At 43.0% G+C, this 13975-nt stretch overlaps 1 protein-coding gene across 1 annotated transcript in view; it reads left to right on the top strand.

The window, feature by feature from the left end:
• Window positions 1-10599, top strand: part of VIPR1 (vasoactive intestinal peptide receptor 1) — a 74411-nt gene extending 63812 nt beyond the window's left edge. Inside the window, exons 10-13 of the mRNA XM_032183301.1 lie at window positions 2079-2170; window positions 6907-7036; window positions 8451-8492; window positions 9985-10599. Coding sequence (XP_032039192.1) covers window positions 2079-2170; window positions 6907-7036; window positions 8451-8492; window positions 9985-10176 — 456 coding nt within the window. The 3' untranslated portion in view covers window positions 10177-10599. The remainder of the gene's footprint in view (window positions 1-2078; window positions 2171-6906; window positions 7037-8450; window positions 8493-9984) is intronic.
• The last annotated feature ends 3376 nt before the right edge of the window (window positions 10600-13975 follow it).

The following is a 13975-nucleotide window of genomic DNA, read 5'->3' as shown; positions in this document are numbered from 1 at the left end:
TTAGACTTACATTCTTCTTATTCCACATATATTACGTGCACTGCACAGAGACCTTTTCTGTAGCATTTGTCATACAGAGATTCCAAACTGAAGCAGTTTGAATAATTACTTTTTACTCTATTCACCTTACTGAAAAGAAATAAAATACTTAATGACATGTCTCAAAATATTTATGTCACCATAGAAAGATAAAATAGTGTTTTCCCTTCCCCAAGATAACCTTTTGGTAAAGAAACACACCCTATTCTCCTAGGATCAATGATTCTATGTTTTCTTTTTGTCAGTAAATCATTTCCTCATTACCAAACAAAATCTACCCAGCAATTTCTGATTTTACTTTTGCAGATATCATATAAATCTGTCACAAAGGAAGGCCATGATAACAGCTATCTGATGAATAGCAGGTTTCTGCAGGGAGGAATGCAACATTTTCTGCATGTCAGCTGAAATAAAGCATAGACCTCAACTGAAGGAAGAAATACATATGTATAAGTTAAAAGTTAGAAAAATCTGTCCAACCTAAAGATATTAAGCACTGGGAATGGGGTCAAGTGCCTTTAATTGTATTCTAAGTTGAAAAATATGCTGAACAACTTCTCCGGTTGCCTGACAGCTGTATCTTCTACCATGCAATGCTAAGGCCATACTAAACCTTTAAGTCACACCCCACCTGCTTACAACTGCCCTATTTCTTTCTCCATGTTTACTCTTAGCCACAACAAGCCAACACAGTCAATATTTAATATATGACAGGAAACTGGGAAGCAGTTCCAATCCTACCTGCAGTGCTGCAACTTGTGTGCTATTAATGTTCATTAGAGTAATTGATCTAAGTAATTCTGTTTTGAACTGATAAATTTTACTTGCCATCAAGTCAGATGCAAACCATTTTATAAACAAATAAATATGAACAGAAACTATAATAAATGGCATGGGGTAGATAAAGAATCATTAAGTAATGCATCATAACAAAGAAATACAATTAATTTCAATCACTCATAAACTTCTAAAAAAAGAGTGATTGTCTAAATGAGAGATACTTTAATCTACTTTATTCACCTGTTGTTGAGATAAATGTAGGAATTGCTAGGGGAAATGTCACAATTTGTTTTTTTTGCAGAAAATGAAATTGGCTGGTTAACACAACACCTACCAGCCTTTAAATCTCTGAAAATCAGAATTATATGTGCCTTCACTAAACATGAAAGGATAAAGAAAGAGGTTGTTTGCCAAACTAAAACTGAACTAAGTCCACAGAAATCCACAATCACTTTTTTTCTGTTGTATATGTTGCATGAAAAACAGCATGGTTCAAGGGATAGGACTTTAGAAGCAAGTAGATCTTCCTTCAACTCTTGCCATCTATTAGCTCTACACCTTGTTTATAAAGTAAGATTAGCATTGTTTGAGTATGTTAATGGAGCATTCTGAGATTTTTAAGTGAAAAGCACCATCTAAAAGCTAGGTATTAGCTGGATTTGTGGGGTCTAACCTTGTAGAAGATAACGTTTTCCACCACTGTGTTGGTGAGGTATGTCCGTTGCTATACAAGGTCTCTGACTTCTCTCCAGAGAAGAAATGCCCAGTAGCATTGAGAAGAGGCCTGCTTAAGTGGATCCTGCTTTGTGTTTTGTTTTGGTTTCTTTGGCTTTCTGCCTCAGTCTTTGACATGCTCAGCAGCCGGTCCCATGTCACCGTCTCCTGAGGGCTTTGACGTCCGTCGCTCCGCTAACTCCCAAGGCTCTTTTCCCACCCTGTCGTCGGCTCTCCCCCGCGCAGCAGGACGTCGTGCATAGCTGTGCTCTATGGGTTTGACATCATCATACTTGGGATATATGACACAAAGTCCCAAGCAGGCTGATGTCAGGCCCAAGATGGCTGCCATCCTATGTCGGTTAACTATGTGCTCCTAGAGTGGGGTTCTCTGCTCATGGCTTGTTAACAACGGCTTGCTCCATGGCAAAAATATTGCAGTGAAAGGAATCCCCTTTAATGATCATCTCTTTTCACTGGAGAATAATACTGCAGGAGCATAATTCTTACTTCTTTTTCTGTTTCCTTTCTCCCCGGCCCAACAGGTGAACTTCATCCTCTTCATTTGCATCATCCGTATCTTAGTCCAGAAGTTGCATTCCCCAGACGTTGGACACAATGAAACCAGCCAATATTCGTAAGTCCTAGACTTTTCAATTGTATTGTATGATTTTGCAAAACCTGTTTGGGTCTTAGTTGAAGTATTGCACCTGTCTGCATTTTACTCACCAGAATCTCATAATTGTTAATTGACTAAAGATGATCAGAAATCAGGAAATGGGACATTTGCCTAAATGGCTGGGCACGAGAGCAACAATAATGGTCATGAAACAAAAAGGCCTTTTTCAATGTATATTCAATATTGGATTCAGAAGGTCAAGAAATCCTGATGGAAAACAAAAAGTAGCAAAATCTACAGTAGAGGTGCTTTTTAAAATGAAATAGTTACTCTCAGCACACTTTTTTCAAAGAAAGATCCAGAAAATTCATACATTCAGTACAACCTGTGGCAAATTTTCCCTATCTTAAGGAAGACCCCTGAACCAGATTGAATTAATCCATCCCTAATATACCCATTTCTCTTCACTGTTGATAATTAACATTGTCTTAAAAGTTTTGCTTAGTGTAGCACTTTTATCCTAGGGATAAAAATTGACCCTAATGGGACTTTTTGTAATGAACAACAAGTGAGATCAGCATCTGCCTTTGTGTGCAAGACTGGTCTTAGGTGCAGCACTTTAAGACTGTAAGAATCAGTCTATATGTATGGATTTCTTATGACTTCAAAGTAAACAAAATAAAAGTTCAGACTTACCTCATTTTTGTCTCCTGCCACTGTCCTGGCTTAGCATTTTAAATATCCTGGATATTTATTGAAGGATTTCTAGAAAATAACTGAAAAGGAAAAAAGTACAGTGTCTACCTGGTCATGGCTCATAAAATCTTTGTCTTTGGAGGGAGCTATGTACGTTGAAGAATATGAATTCAGTTCATCCTTCTGCAAGATGGAAGACTTAATATCAGTATGGTTCTTAAATATCAACCAACCATAATACTGAGTCTTTCTCTCTAGTGATGGTAAATGATGTATTTCATCTCCTAGAGATTCTCGGATTTATGAAAGGAAATTCCAGTATTTCACCTGAACTTCTTCCTTCAGCTGCCAAAACCAATTATTTCTTTTTCCATCATCATAACACGCCAACATTACCAGGTCCCCTGCTTTCTATCACGTCTCTTTATGTATTTCCAGTTGGGCATTGTATCATCCTGCCTTCAGGACTACAACAGCTTTAGCCAGGTAGATAGATTAAATCAGCATATTGAAATATGTCCTAGCACTATGCAGCAGCCTGGAGCAGTTGGCTCCCATTCATCTCTGTAGAAGTGCTGCCAACAAGCATCAGAAGGGTTATGCCCAGATTACCTAGCAGGTCATGCTGAGCTTGAGTTCAGGGCTTTTTTCTACACATTTTCCAGTGAAGTGTGAGCTGCCAGTAAATCTCTCATTGCCTGGTAAACAAGCCTAGCATGACATGGCAGTAAGTAACTCAGACTTCCCCTCACTGGCCTGCCAGACAGGAACCAATTGCTGAAGTATGAATGATCTTCATGTCTTCAGTTCCTCACCTTCCTCCTCATCCTGGAAATGCATCTCAGCTCCATTAGGGCATGAAGCAGTTGCTCACATATAGGTGTCCAGTCCATATGAAATGCTGTAGGACACGATATACTTGCCTACGCCTGGCATCTAGGACACAGGACTTACGGGAGACTTGTACTTTTATACAGTGACAGCTAGGTACATTTGGGGTCCAGATCCTTTTATAAATGCCATCCAGCATGTGATCTCCAGTCCTTTTATATGTCATACCCCTATTATCTGAAATGCTGCTGCTTGCTTCAGGGGGTTTGGCCTGCACGACCCAAGAGAGCTTACCAAAAAGTGTTGTTAATGATAAGTGCTGGTTCCTCCTGCCAAATCTGGGATGAATATGTTTTAAACTAACAAGATCAGGGATATCTCATTTGAATTTCTCCCTCCTTCTCTTGTTTATTTTATATTGTTTATTTTTGAAAAATAACATCTTGATATGTTGATCGTATTGTTCAATTCCAACCAGTTTCAGTTTTAGCTGCAGGCTGGAAATTCAGGTATGCTACTGACTCACTCATTAATGCCATACACACTGAGCCAGGCTTTAATGTATCAGAGACTGTGAAAACAAGTCTCCCAAAACAGCTTTCTGCAAATGACAGAGACTTGTGCAAGAACAGGACAGCAATATTTCAGGGAAATAAAAGAAGAAAACATCTTGTTTTCTGCAAAAGGAAGGTTGAGCAAAATTCATCTCTCTCTATTCTGTGCATGTTCATAGATCAATATCACCATCAAAGTTTTCTGGGCAACTTTCCATTATGCGTTCAGGAACATGACTAAAATGTTGGTTCACTCTTACCACTCCCACTGGGAGGAGTAGGTTTGGTGCAGGGTAGTGGAAACGTGTTTTTCCTAAATTACCTGTCACCATGTATATCTGTGAGAAAGGAAAGGTATAAGACATGTAACCTGTGCCAGGAGTGGAAGTTAATTTTTTTGAGAAGCCATGGCTTCCAGCAGGTAACATTAACCAACTTGAGACAACCTCTCAAGCAGTTCTGTCTCCTTCACAGTCAGCTTCATCGGAGAAATTACACCATGACTAGGGACAGCAGTTTTCCTTGTTGTGGTTTTCAGGGAGGTCTTTTTAATATTATGAGGCCAGACAAGAGGGAGCTTGCCTTGAAGATGACAGAAGAGACAAAACATCACGCGGTATTTTGGGGAAGCTAAGTGCTGGAAGCAAGAGACTGGTTTAAAGTGCTGTGCAAACTGGAGGAGGGAGCTCCTAAGCGTACAGGTATATAGGCACTGCTCATTGCTAGAGTTCAGCCAGGAGGAACAAAAAAAAAAAAAAAAAAAAAAGCTGTACCTGAGACCTCAACATTGTCTGAAATTATAAGACAAAATTTTCTAATCCACTGGAGGCTGTAAACAGCTCCCCTACAAATAGGGTAGATGAAAGTGGCATCACTTCAGATTCCTTTAGCTTGACTTGTTCCTGAAAGACGGGAGAGGAGAGATCTCTGCAAAGCCAGTGTTGATAGAAAAATGAGATTTGCTCAGAAAATGACTTGCTTTCTCATTTGTCAGGAGCTGGGGGTAATTAGGGGTGGATCATAGTAATGTAGGTAATGGAGGGAGTTGCATCTTACAGCAAGTAACATGGAACTCTGATGGTCACTGATGACAGTGACAGTCCTTGCTTTCCTGGGGACAGGACATCCTCTGGCAGAGCAAGACATGAACGAAAACTCAGATTTTGAGTCCAGTTTTAACTTTGAGCATGGGATATGTTCATATTTAACTATGTCAGTTTTAACTATGAGCAGAGATGTGCCTGCTAGTGTGGGATGGGGTGAGAAAAAGGCATATTCCTGGAAAGTTCCTCAGCTTCCTGCAGGCACTGATGTTGCCTGGAATGAGCTGCAGCCAGCAGGATTTCCTTGGAGAACCACAGCCTCCAACCAGAGCTTTAACATCAAACTGTCTTTGGGCCAGGCCCAGGGAAAGCTGGAAATGTCTCCTGGGAGATACAGTGATGAACATCATCTGCATAAAGCTGGCACAGCAGCCTTCCCGGTGGGCTTATACAGATGGAAAACAAATGAAGATGATCTGAGGGGATTGAGCCTTATGGGATCTGGGAGGTGAAGGGTTTGTGTATGGAAGAACAAGTATTTCCAGCATCTTAGCCTTACCTTCAATTCCTCCAGAAGTCTCTGGGAGAGGAGGAAGCTGGAGGATGTAGGTGACCAAGGGAGCCAAAACCACCTTAAGCAACCTTAAATTCTTAATTTCTTAAATCCTTATTTATTTTTTTGTCAGCTAGATTCTAATAATGATTAGATTTAATAAATTATCATCTCTTCCTAATTAGACCACTGATTACCCAGCCTGATGCCATTAAGCACTAATACTGCTCATCCCCCTCCTTTGGAGACATTCATTGTGCGATAGCCTGTCATTATTCTGAGCTAAACATACCATTTCTCTCCCAGAAGCTGTAATTTTCAGAAATCCTAAGCAAACAAAGACAGCGCTAGATGATGATTTAGCTTGTAGAGATGAAAAAAGATCTCTGGTGGGAGGGGAAGAAGAGAGGAGGGGAGAAAGAAATACCTCCATTGAAGTTACTGGGAATAAAGATATCACATTTTAATTTGTCACCACATCTGAAACCACCAGCCATCTGCAGTCTGCAGGCCAAGGAGAAATGATCTAGGGCTGATCACTGCTTCAGCCAAAGATGTATATTTCTTTGAGAGCTGTTAATGAGAAGGAAAGTAAGCGTGTGGAAATGTGCCCATAATGGTCCTTGGCTCATGTGATCAGGCATAGAGTAACCATGCCCAGCTGAGGGTCTGGTTCCACATTTCATCGCATCCCAGCCCAAGTTGTCAGGGGGATCTTAGGGACGTTAAGCTGTGAGGAGCTAATCTCAGCTCCCTCGCTTTGCTATATCCCAGACATTTCTGCCCAGTAGGTGAGGGCAACATCCTGACATTGCTCGCTCGAGGCTGCTGTTGAAAACCTGGATGTTCCCAGGACCTCAGGGTCAATGGCCCGTATCACATCGCCTAACAACAAACAAAGACATTTAACGTTCGTGATGCGGGCAACAACATCGTGATCCTGGCAATCGGCAAATATGTACAGCAGCAAATTAAAGTTTCAGGGTTGCGTAAGGCTCAGCTGCAGGATTTCTCATCAGCTTACCCTTTAGCTCCTCTTCCCTCTCCCCTTATGACTCATGTTTGTCTTTCCAACAGGAGACTGGCCAAGTCCACCTTGCTGCTGATCCCTCTCTTTGGCATTCACTACATCATGTTTGCTTTCTTCCCTGACAATTTCAAAACGGAAGTTAAGCTGGTCTTTGAGCTCGTGGTTGGGTCGTTCCAGGTAAGTCACCCTTTGGACCACCAGTTAGTCACCACATCCGTCACGGGAATATATGAACATCTGAGCTGGGTTTTCCTTGGATGTACCCAATACAGTTCTTATGCCTTTGGGGAAAAAGCTCCTCACTCCTGCTCAGCAGGGATGGAAGATAATGTTATATTTTGCCTCCTGAAATTCCAGGAGGAGATTCTCTCTCCTCATTTTAGGCAGTTGGAAAGAAAATATATCTTTATAAGCTAGTCCCCTGTTAGGTGTTTTTTGTTTTATCGTTTGTTTGTTTGTTTTACTTAACAGAGAAAATCAAGCACCTCCATTCAGTTTATGTATCACTAACACAGTAAGATGAGATAAACACCCTCCAGCAAGAGTGTTTTTCTGGTCATTAATGGCATTCTACTCTGTTTTCAACAAGCTGACTTTCGTGCACCATCTCTTCTGTTAGCAAAGTCCTGCCTCTAGATCCTGCCCAAGGCAAGGGGCAGGTGAAGGAGGCAGATTCCACAGGAGGATGCATTAATCTTGAGGAAACCCTGACAGAGTTTTCTTTGAAGACCTCTCACACACTTCACTTCAGTCACTTCCAGAACTGGGCTGTTAACCTTGGCCTTGCTGTTGCATTGAGAAAAAAATAATAATAATAAATAATAAAATAAAATAAAATAAAATAAAATAAAATAAAATAAAATAAAATAAAATAAAATAAAATAAAATAAAATAAAATAATGTACATTTGTACCCATCCATTGGTTGGCTCTAGCCACTTTGGCACAGCCTCCAGGCAGAATCCCTCGCTGTGTACCATACACATGTCAGAGATGTGCTTAGATGTTAACTCAGTATATTTGTTAACATCCCTGCCTACATCATCACTTCACATCTGGCAACTCTGAGAGTTAGACGGACCTGTTCTCAGTTCCTGTCTTTAGTGTTTGCAAACATAAGGGCTGGAGAGAATTTTGTTTTTTTTCAATGAAAAGTGAGATTCTCAAAATATAGGGGTGATGGGAAAGGAACAGTTTAGCCCTATTCTGTGCCTAAGATATTTCTGACCTTGACAACACACTAGTGAGCATGGTTAGATCTCCCCAGTTTTAGCTGTGGGAAACAATCTGGCTCTGGTATCCCATGCAGTTGCCTTTAACATCCAAGTCAGAGTGACCAAGTGCTCCACTTACAGCTGAGCTGACTGCTGATGGCTTTAAACATCAATCTGGAGCGAGCTTTGGACTCATAGCCATGCTTCAGTGTCCCCTAACCAATCTTCCCCTGCTGCTTTTACAGGGAAGATGCAACCAAGTGGTTTCTAAGGGGCACCTCAGTAGTGCCTTTCTCCAGGGCTGGAGTGAGGTTGAGTTGCGGTCTTGAGGAGTATAAGCTATGATGTGCTAAAACTCTGTTCTCTCCTTTCCCCTAGGGATTTGTGGTGGCAGTTCTGTACTGTTTCCTCAATGGGGAGGTAAGATCAACAATGTTCTCTGGTTAATGTTTGCAGCTGAGGCAAATTGAATGCTTGCAGAGAGCAGATTGAGGAGTGTCCCCTTTCTGATATTACCACACTGGGGGAACGTTTCCAAGTCAAATGGTTCACCCCACAAAAACAACTCAGCCATTTGGCAGACAGTTTCCAGTATAATTAATAAACATTTTAGGACTTTAATGTGCACTTTAGTATTTCTGCTACTGAGTCTTTCCTTTACTCTTGAGACAGCATGAGCAAAACTCATATATAACCTTGTATAAACCCTGATCTGAAGGGATCTCCTTCAGCAGGTGATAAAGCCCATCTTCTGAGTCCTACTCATGCTTACCCTCTCAAGGAAACCTCCACAGACTCAGGCCGACTGCCAGGATGGAGGCCTGTTACCACTGATATTTTTGTACCATGCTCCATCTGCCTGTAAGAAATTCAGCAGAGACTGAGCAAACCCAAACTGCAAAGTCTACCAAGTAGGTGTGAGCAGCTGAGAGCTTGGAGCTGCTGCTGTCAGCTGGAGCACGTTCAGCTCAATAAACTGACAAGAAACAGCTGTGATCTGGGTTGTGTTCCAGCTTCCTGGGGAGAGGAAGAGTGTCCAGAATCACAACTTGCTGTCTTACAGCTCTGCTTCTTCTCTCAGCCATGCTGATGCCATGTGTGCATCACGCAGTGGCATGCAGCTCCAGCAGAGACCTTTGCTGGTAAGCCTGCTCAGAGCAGGGCAATGCCACACAAACCTATTAACAATGCCAAAACCAAATAGGATTGATGTGACTTGTTATGCACAGGCCAATGCCAGGAGAATATGATTCTACCTTAGAGAAATTGATCTTGACTTTTTCACAATTCCAGTCCTGGGGTTTGCATCTGTGTTGTTGTACTCTTCCTGTGCTTGCTGATCCCAGAGACCCTCAGACACAGCTATTTTGTCTAATTCATACCATTATCCAAATCTTTGCACTGGAAGCCTGTATGAGGGGACAGGACGGTGGCCAGATTTGTTCAGGTTTTGAATCTGAACAGTGCAGACCGGATGATGTGTGTAAACTCTCTGAGCAGGAACAAGGAGCTTCTGTCAAAAAAGCGCAGCTGTATTGACGGCTGTACAAACAAGCTGTAGTTAAATCGGTTGTATTTGGGCAAAAACAGGGCAGTAAAAAGAAATCCTAATTGCACACAAAGTATAGAACATGTTTCCGTTGAAGTTAAGTAGTCTGACACCTTCACCTTGTCAGATTATCAACTTTCTGCTGGCCTTTCTGCTGAAGCTCAGGAATTTCTGCACTGTTAGTTTATTGACTGGAGTGTCACCTCTCCTCTAAGTGGCTAACAGTTCTTACCAGGCTGAGTTTAGTGACCTGTATAAAATAATTCTTGGCCCCCAAGTACTTGGCTTGCCCATTGCTGCTCACACAAACAAGAGCAATAGAAAACTGCCTTCTGCTGACATATTTGTCTTTCCACCACCTAGGTCCAAGCTGAGCTCAAGCGAAAGTGGCGAAGGTGGCACATGGAGCGGTTCCTGGACTCAGACATGAAGTATCACCACCCTTCCTTAGGCAGCAACGGCACCAATTTCAGCACCCAGATCTCCATGCTGACCAAGTGCTCACCAAAGACACGCCGGTGCTCCAGCTTCCAGGCCGAATTCTCTCTGGTGTGACGGGGAGAGGCTCTCTAAGTACTGAGCATCCAAGGGAGAGAAGGATCCCCAGGAACCAGTGACACATTGACAAACCCATGTGAAATGATGTGCTCTGCATGAGCCAACAGGACAAAGTACTGGAAAAGCCACTGGCATCCAGAACAAGATCAGACAAGCTAAGAGGCAGAGAAATACTGTTCCTCTCCCTGTTTTCAGACCTTTCGCTCTAAGTTGGTGCCCTCAGGGGCTGATAACTATGAGTAAAGGTCCCTGTCACTTGAGGAGAGCCTGGGAGATCCTATTATAAATACTGAAGTAAGGGGGGAAAGGGAGGGGAGAGCCTGAGTCCTTGGTGGCTTTACCAGAACCGGCATCTCTGAAACAGATAAATTGCACTTTTTAAAAGATTACGAAATGAGCCAGTAAAGGAGAGAGGAAGGCAAGAAGTGGAAAAAATAAAATTAAATTAAAATTAAAATTAAAATTAAAAAAAAAAAACAAACTTCTGAATGTGCCAAAAGCCCAGTTAAGAGGTGGTGATAAGGCACCAAAGAGAGTCGGAGATGGAAAGAAGGGACAGGAGGAACATGAGCAGGAAGGGGAGAGGCCAGCACATGACCCCTGCCCTGTGTTTTACCCGTGCGAAGAAGAAGCTGCGGCACCAGGAATGCCCCTTGGAGGATGCCCCAATGTTGGAGCGAATTCTGCTAATTGCTCACCACCTTCATTAGCAAAAGGTTTCAGAGCATTATTGGGTGCCCTCTGGAAATGCAGTTTGCTGAGAAGGAGCAGCACAAATGTCCTTCTCTGCACTGCCTTCGTGGCATCGTGTCTTGTTTGGTTGTTTTCAATGAACAGGAAACTCGATTTGCATGTATAAAAACCAGGTACAGATGCCAAAAGCGGAGAACGGCTGTGTTTTTCATTCTTTTTAAGTTCGCCCATCGATCTTGGTGCATTACTGCACCCAGCATCATTAGGGATCAGGGGAAAGCAATTGGTCTGTAATTCGTTTGCACTTGCTTAGCACACACTGCCAGGGAAGGGAGATGTAGAACCCTGTAATCCTTAATTGAATCAGACCTGCCATAAGGAGCCACTCTCCAGATGAAAAAAATTAGCTTCACAGCAGCAAGCAAAATTGCTTTCATCAAAACAAGGTTGGCTCAGCACGTAACTGGCACTCCAGGAGTCAGGAAGGAGCAAAGGAGCTATTAAATTGATTTCTTCTTCAGCTTTTGCAGGGAGCTTTCATCCTGTGATGAAGGCACTGTTAGATCTTTAAGATGTGCATGTGCATTTTACATCTTTTTTTGAAGGTCTATTAGTTTCCATATTGGGGCAATCCCTATTTGAGGAATATACATAGAGCCTGCTAAAATCAAGGGAATGGTGGAGAGTTTTTTGTTTATGTTTTCTTTTCTTTTCTCAATGGAGGGGAGAAGGAGAAAGGAGAAACCAAATCCTGTTCAAATATGCTGAGCTGGCAGCTCATAGGGCATCACAGCGCACACTCACAGGCAATTCCACAAATCCAAACTTAGAAAATAGCACGAAGATGCAGATGCTCACAGTTGTGTCTCACCCAATTGCTTTTGATTTGGGGTTATACCAGTTATACACTAGTGGTGGAAAATCCAAGATCTCAAATTTTCCACCAGGTATTAACAACAAATGGACTTTCTTCAAAATTAAGTTGTAGTTCCTTGAAGGGAAACTTCTTTATTTAATGGGTTTGAGGATTGTTTTTGTTTGTTTGTTTGTTTTGTTTGTTTTGTTTGTTTTGTTTGTTTTGCTTGTTTGCTTGCTTGCTTGAAGCATCTCTGATTCGCTGCCAGAAAAACACACTGAGCCCAGGAGGAGGGCTGCAGACCAGGATATCCAGGACATCCCGTTCCTTTCTCAGTTCTGAGGAGCTGTTTTTCCATTGCATACCCCTCTCTGGAGCCATACTTGTCATCATCTGAGCTGGATGTTGCCAAAATATTTCTCCACATGCAGGACTGAGGATGGCAGAGAGGGCTGAAGTCAGTAAGGGGCACCAGATAGTCTGATACAACTGCTCTGAGGGGTGGACGTGTACTCATGGGTTTCCAGCAAGCTAGCTCAGATGCTGTCACAGTGTAACCATGGCTATCCAACCTGAAAAAAAAAAATAAGAGAATAGGTAGATATTTGTGGAGGAAGATAGTCACACTGAGCTCCGTGCTCCTGGAATTAAACCGCTGATAAGACTGAATGCTAGCCAGGTACAAACTATCATTTCTATGGCTATGCTGCACTGAAACCATATCATGAGCAGTCAGAATCCAACACCAATGTGCCATGAGGTCTTCAAAATCCTCTTAGCAGTTCTCTAATTCCCCAAATCCAGAAAAACCAATATGGTGTTTAAAATTCCCACATGTTGCTTGCACCAAAGCCCTTATGGCCTGACACCCTGAGGAGCAAGGTCCCCATTGAAGTCCCCTTGTGGATCTCAGAGGCAGGGAATTTTTGTTTGGAGCTGGTGCTGCTGTGGTGACTGCAATCAGACCTGGACCAGGACTCACATAGAACCTGCTGGAGAAGTCCCACAAGCACAACCAATTCTCCAATGTGTGATTCAAAGCAGGGACTGCAAAGCTCTGCACTTCACCACGTGAAGGGCCAGCTGCTGGGATGCCCGGCAGAAGAGGGGGAAAGTTCTCATTAGGTTTCCAAGTTTTCACACTTGCTGTAAAATGTTTCCTGGTGTTGTAAACTGTTTCAGAGTCTGGGAGCAGTGTCAGTCTGGGAAAGACCTGAGTCCTCAGGCCACAAAGTCATGCCCTCATCATTTGTCATGGTGGTAGCTCTCAATGCCCAGCAAACTTGGTGGGCTACAGAGGAGAACTGCCTAATCTTGTCAGTGTCTAAGGTGTGAACGTGAATCCCAGGTCCCAGAGAAGCAAAGCAGGGACTTTAAGCCCAAAGCTGTTGAGTGCAAGTGGAGCACCACTGGCAGCAGCCTCCTGCCTGAGACGTGAGGGAAACGTGTCCCATCTGTCTCAGGCAGCATCTCTGTGGGAGAAGGTCCCTGCCTGAGAGCCACAAGCAGGGTGAGTTTCATCCCTGTGCTTAGCTGTACCAGCATCAACCACATGCCAAAGGCAGCAGGAAGAGGCTTGCCTTTTAGAAACACAACAGGGAAAAAATTGGCCGTTTATCCATGCAACAGGCCCCTCTGCATCCCCTGAGCTGCACCACCAGCCTGAAGATAGGCCATGGCCTAAACTGAGGAGCTCCTTCAGAAATTAACTACATTAACATGCCAGCAACAGTGCTCCCAGGCATCCTGCTTGCAATTACTTAATCACTGAAAATCCAACGGCATTGCCATTATGCTGTCAGGGGTGCTGAAAGGTTGACATGGATGTGGTGAATACCTGCTGTGACAGGCATGGCAATCCCAGGGATGCAGACAGGGCAGAGCTGCCAGCCCAGCTGTGATGGCCCCATATTTCAGGAGAACAGAGGAGCCGGGGATGAAATCAGAGCTTTTCTCTCTGGGGATATGAACAATCGACTGATGGAAAAAATGTTTCTCATGCCTGCTCTGGCTTTTGGATCAGGCCCTTGTTTAGGTGACTTAGTGCAGGAATTTGGCTGGATAACTTGGCCTCTCTGCTCTGATTTCTTTTTTCACCCAACGCATCAATAACATAGAGTTCATGGACCTTGCTGTAACCCCAAATGGCAACCCAAACCGCGTTGTGCTAAAGCAATGCAGAAAACACAACACTGTGCTCAGAGCTACTGCAGTTTGTCACAAAGCACAAGTCTGACCTCTTTAACT

The sequence above is a fragment of the Aythya fuligula genome, chromosome 2 (genome assembly GCF_009819795.1).
Source record: "Aythya fuligula isolate bAytFul2 chromosome 2, bAytFul2.pri, whole genome shotgun sequence".
Classification (NCBI taxonomy): domain Eukaryota; kingdom Metazoa; phylum Chordata; class Aves; order Anseriformes; family Anatidae; genus Aythya; species Aythya fuligula.
This window is presented reverse-complemented; position numbering and strand designations above follow the sequence as displayed.